This window comes from Hyposmocoma kahamanoa, unplaced genomic scaffold (genome assembly GCF_003589595.1).
Source record: "Hyposmocoma kahamanoa isolate Upper Pololo Valley unplaced genomic scaffold, ASM358959v1 90251, whole genome shotgun sequence".
NCBI classification, from domain to species: Eukaryota; Metazoa; Arthropoda; class Insecta; order Lepidoptera; family Cosmopterigidae; genus Hyposmocoma; species Hyposmocoma kahamanoa.
This window is the reverse complement of record NW_020654599.1, coordinates 11,356-17,386: the sequence shown is the minus strand read 5'-3', so window position 1 is coordinate 17,386 and position 6,031 is coordinate 11,356. Positions and strand designations below refer to the sequence as shown.

Here is a 6,031-nt window from a genome sequence, read left to right as displayed (position 1 = left end):
ACAAATGTCGAAGGAAGTAATAGAAATAGAAATAGAAATAGAAATAGAATACATTTATTACAAAACACCACAACACAATAATAAACAGTAAAAAATTAAAAGTAAAAAAAAAAAAATTAAAATAAAACAGAACTAAATTAAACTTAAAACAAACTAAATTAAAACAAACAGAAAATGAATAACAAAAAAGAAAACTAAATAAAATTAATTAAAAATAAAATTTTGGCAATAAATAATTATTCGATCATAAAACTGGTCAACACTATTGCTGTACGAAGTAGATGTTATGTGTGCGGCTGTGGCGTATGTAATAGGATCCACTCAGCTAATGTCACCGCCGGGACAAGGCTGTGACGCTGATTTTCAGTGGACCCTAAAACCGAGTGAGTACCGGACGTGTGTGTCGCGTTTAAACTAAAATAAATTACGTATATATTTCTATAATGTAGTATGGTGTGTTCTCTTATATTTATAAAATACTTAAATAATTCATTTGATACATATATGCAGTGATAAGCATATGCAATGCAATGTCTATTATTTACAACAAACAAAAATGGGACTTATTTAGTTATAAAAGATATCAATTGCGAGATTTGTGTCACGTGGGCGACGCAAGACGAGCGGGTAGGCGCGCGAGAGGGGTCCCCGGCTCACGAGCCACAAAGCGCGGCAACTCCGTCCAGCTCCGTTGTAAGCAAACAGGTTTCGTCCTGTATCGTAGGTACTTACCACGCATAATAGCGTGCAGTCTCCTATGCCATAAAAGGTATGTACCAATATTTAAAACTTCTGCCGATTGCAGATTATCATAAATAATTTTAATTGTATAATGAATTGTATATTAATTATGAAATATAAAAAATTAAATAAGAATTGTGTCATATGTCAAATAGTAATAATCAGTAAAATTTTTCAGGAACAAAATAAACAACCGAAAATATTAGCGTAAAAATGCCATTCGCACTTGCCCCATCCCGCACGCAGAACATTGATGACGATGACCGCCGCACACCAATGCCATAAGTCGAAAACAGAACGGTGAGTGCCCACGTTAACTTATACGGTATTTTTTTGAATATCTAACAGATATTGTTTGTATTTTCTTTTAAACGTGTGCACCGTTTGTAGACTACGGAGTGGCGGCGGCAGCAAAACATTCCATATTTTCGCTGCGGCGAATTTGAAACTGCCACGGAATGCGGCGGTGCGACAGCGCGGCAGGACTAGCGACCAAGCTGACGCTCTGGTGAAAGCTGTCTTTACATCCCGGGACCATATCAACTCGTCAGCCAAATAAGACGGGATTCTGTATTTTATAACCCCAAACAGAACTGTAGCTAAGTGTAGATCTCTTCGCATTTTCATTTTCAAAATATTTGCGTTGTTTATGTAAGGGGTTACGTGCGTGCGTGGTGGTATATCAAAGCAAAACCTTGCGCAGGCGTTCTGCACTCGCTGAATTACTTGTTCCGTGCGCTTCAACAGTCGCGGCCCATACACCACGTCCATATAATTAAATTTTGACAGAACTAGTGAGTCACACAACTTAATGCGAATGTCGGTATTAAGGTAATTTCTGATGTTATATAATACCTTTAACCTATAGAAACAATTTTTGACGATGCCTAACACATGATTCTCAAAGTGAAGTGTTTCATCCATAAGGAGTCCAAGATTCCGAGCCTCAGTTACTCGCTCAATGTTCACGCCCCTGATCGCCAAAGTAACGTTACGACTATTAATTTTCGCTATTTGATTTTTTGTACCCAGCACCATATATTTTGATTTACAGCCATTTAGCACTAATGAATTTGAATCTGACCAGGAGGCTATACGTTCTAGATCCTCGTTTAACTTATCCACGGCTTCAGGAGTATCACATGGTTTACAAGATATATAAATCTGTATATCATCAGCGTAAATATGATACTTGCAGAATTTTATTTGATCTATGACATCCGCGCTGTAGATTATAAAGAGAATAGGGCCCAAAATTGAACCTTGTGGTACTCCGCGCGTAACGTCACGTGTTTTTGATTGTAATTTAGAACCACTAAGATCAGAAATTTCAACACACTGAGACCGATTTTTCAGATAACTGTCAAACCATTTGATGGTGGAGTCAGCAAATCCGTAATAATGCAGTTTAGCTAGTAGTAGGCTAACATTAATGCAGTCAAAGGCTCTAGAGAAATCCAGCAGTGTTAACAAGGTGCCCTGTCCATTGTCTTGTGCAGATAGGATATCATCAACTACTTTAATCATAGCAGTTGTCGTGCTATGTTTCTTACGAAATCCAGATTGTACGTTAGGAAGAACTTCGTGACTTTCTAGAAAGTTTGTTACTTGTTTTGCTACAATTGTCTCAAGGACCTTCGATACACAAGACAGTATGCTTATGGGCCGAATATCTGTCAAGTTGGAAGGGTTATTAATTTTAGGAATAGGCCTTATGACTGCATGCTGCCAGTCCACTGGGAACGTGTTGGTTTCAATAGATCTGTTCACCATAGCTGTAACAACAGGCAGTATGACAGGTAACGACAACAGCAACATGTCCAGTGATATCCCGTCGAGACCAACCGCGTTTGACTTTAATGATCGCATGATTTGCAGAATCTCATTGTCTTCTACTGTTGTTAGTGATAATTTTGTGTTTATCTTACTATTTTGCTGAAAATATGTTATATCTGATAGTAATGGCTGTTGACTACCGGGCACATTCAAAAAGTGGTCGTTTATTAAATTAGGATCGTTAAAAATATGTGTAGGTAGCTCTGGTTTACTTTTTATGTTAACATTTTTTTTTATATGTGCCCATAATACTCGAGAATCTTTCTGCTTATTTACGTAATGATTGTAGTAAGCCTTTTTTTCACTTATCAACACATCATTAACAACTTTTTTGAGGTCCTTATAGTAAGATTTTTGCGAGTCATTGCCACTGTGTCGTGCCGCAGCATGTGCTTCGTCACGGCGCTTTACAAGTTGTTTCACATTGTAGGTAATCCACGGGTACTGGCGCTGTTTGGCATGTAATATCCGAAGGGGAGCATGTACATCGAACAAACCCACCAAACATTCACTGAATTGCCTCACCATATCATTGACATCCTCTAAGTGGGTTATTCTCATCCAGTCTATGGTAGACAGATCCACATCGAACCGTTCGTAGTCGATAGTGTGAAGATTTCTGCGAGTTATCCGTACTGGTGTTTGTTTTGCCTTCACGATGTTTAATGTGCAGGTGATAAACGCATGTCGACTCAGCTCAGGTATATAATCAACTACTACCACAGTATTGTCTATGTCGGTGCTTATGGTGTCAATAAGTGTTTCACTGTACTCAGTGAAATGCGTTGGTGTAGTTACATACTGGTGCAATGTGTGGCTCGTCAGAAAATCTGTTAACTTTTTGGTGCTGCTATCCGTTATACTCAGGAGATTAATATTAAAGTCTCCCAACAATACCACATTATTGCACCACGAAAAACAGCTCAAACTCTCAGCTAAAGCATCTACAAACGTATCTACGTTAAGCCAGGGCGGTCTGTATGCAGTACCTACCAGTAACTTTTTTCCATTGACATTTACGCACAGCCACATTTGCTCAACGAGCGGAGCCGGTGGATGAGGTAGTGTACGGACAACAACGCCCCGTCGTATGTAAAACCCAACCCCACCGCCGCGCGAGCGCACAGCGGGCGGTCGGGGAATATGACGCAATCGGTAGCCAGTTACCGACGGCGCGCGGCCCTCTTCACCGTCCCTTAACCACGTTTCATTTATTGCCATGATATCTACGTCGTGTCGGTCCATGGCAACTATAAATTCATCGTGGCGTGTACCTAACGAACCCACGTTTAATAAACCCAACTTAAATTTACGTTTTAAATTGAATACGAATAATTAGAATAAACATTTGAGATAACTAATTTGTAGGCGATAAAAATAAAATAATAAGTGATTCCCATAGTGATTGACAAATGATAACATATTGATGAGATGACTAATAAGTCCTTTCCGTTGTGCAATAGTGTGTGTAAGTCCATTTTGCATATGTTGGAGTTTTGTTGTGTATATTTATATATGTAGTTAGTGTGTATTGCATGTTGACAATTGTGTTTGTTATAATGCTGTAGATAATGTATATTTATAATAATATGTAATGTTTGTGTGTATTTAGATTTGTAGTTAGCTGAATTAATAAATACATGAGAGTATAAAAATAAAGTATAAAAATAATAAAAAAGTAAATTAGTTGTATATATGTAAATAAGTCTAAAATATTTTGCAATTATTGTACAGCCACACACATGACTACGCACCATAGGTAATAGTAATAACAGACCTTCAATAATATAAAAAATTAAGATGTGTGCATAGATTATAGTTATTATTGTAGTCCAGTTTCTGGTGGGGGGGGACAAACGCCATCGGGACCAAAAATTTTCACCAAATCGGATTCACATCGTATTCGATGAGCGGGGGCTCCGGCTTCCCTCCTTACGTAAATCCGGCCATCCCTGGTCCAAACATACTTCCACTGCAAACGACCTGCAGTTTGCCTGACAAGATAAAAAAGGCGCCGGTTTATCGACGTTAGACGCTCGTTGATATAGAAGGGCCGGGGTTCAGACTTCAAACCCAGGTCCTCAGTGGTGAGATGACGACGTACGCGCGCCCCACGCAGCAAGACATCACGCGTGTCGCGACGGGTCAGCCGCAAGGCAAGTGGCCGCGGCCGCGCGCCCACCTCGCGCCGCGGGGCTCCCGTGCGCGCGCAGCTCACCACCTCACGCTCGTCCAGCTGCATGCCGAGCTTAGCGGCACAGGCCAGCGCAATGTGGATGGGGTTCTCCCCATTTTCCTCCGGCACGCCGCTGAGCTCCACCTCGTTCAGGAGCAGCACCTGGTCGCGATCGTTTAGATCATGCTGCAGTCTCTCCACGTTCGCTTCCAGGGCCTGGATCACTTTAACGAAACAGGAGTCGGTCCCACCACCACTCGCCCTCTCCGTCATCATTATTTGCACCGTCTCCTCAACCCTGTCCAGACGATTCTCGCAGGAGCGCACTGTCGACCTTAACTCAAAAAGGTCCTGACGCAAGCCTTTTAGCTCCTCTCTAGTCTGACTCATTTCGAGACGGAACGCTCGGAGCTCGTATGCGAGACTCGTTTCCTCTGAATCTCCTCCAGTCTCGCATAACCGCTTTGAGTCTGGGTTCTTGGCTTTCGGAGAGCTGTTACGAACATCATGCGTTTTTATAGGAGTATTATCCTGATTGCTCCTAGGCAGCCTGGATTTACAGTCCGGGCAGGCCCACGATGACGGCACAGTGTCATTTTTACGCACTCCTACACATTCTTTATGATATTGTTTTTTGCATATGGGGCATGCGACGTTTGCGCCCTCTACCGTTGACATGAATTTGCAACACGCACTGCACTTAACCACCATATCGAACGCAGATAAAAAAAGTAGGGTCACCAAAAAGCGCAATGAATTTCCGCAAGGGGTCGCTGGGCACACTCTGATTTAGTTATTAATTGTATTTGGCGGTGTATAAAGTTTTTTTGTTTTTATTGTACCTTATGAAGTTATGAATTTAGTAAATAGTGAATATTACCGAAATGAAAAGTGATTTTAATGTTGTATATCTCTTGACTTTTTACACACCCGTATTATAGTAACGTCACCGAAACTGTCACGGTTCTTTATTTAAAGGTGTTACTTGTGAATAATACTATTTACTATTTTTATTGTTTAAAAAAGCGAGCGACACTCAAATACGTAAGTAGCCACACAGACGTCCGTGACGTCACTCACGTACTGCCACCGCACCTATTTCTGCTGCCAAGCAGTAATGTCAGTATTACCGTGTTCCGGTTTTGAAGGGTGCTGGTGAAATTACAGGCACATGGGACTTGTCAACTTATGTCTCAGGGTGACGGGCGTAGCGGCAGTACCGTTCAAATCTTTGCAATTTAAAGTTTTTAAAGGCACTGCAACTGCTATGGTCAGGCG

At 41.1% G+C, this 6,031-nt stretch overlaps 1 protein-coding gene and 1 long non-coding RNA gene across 2 annotated transcripts; one reads left to right on the top strand and one right to left on the bottom strand.

Moving 5' to 3' along the window:
- Window positions 1-387: 387 nt before the first annotated feature.
- LOC113236232 lies at window positions 388-2,226 on the top strand. Its single transcript, XR_003310929.1, has 3 exons — window positions 388-769; window positions 920-1,041; window positions 1,132-2,226. It is a non-coding gene; the product is annotated as an uncharacterized LOC113236232 (long non-coding RNA).
- Window positions 2,227-4,399: 2,173 nt separating this feature from the next.
- On the bottom strand, window positions 4,400-5,464 carry LOC113236231. The gene has a single exon (XM_026472239.1). The coding sequence runs from the start codon at window positions 5,462-5,464 to the stop codon at window positions 4,400-4,402; it is 1,065 nt and encodes a 354-aa protein (XP_026328024.1).
- Window positions 5,465-6,031: the final 567 nt, after the last annotated feature.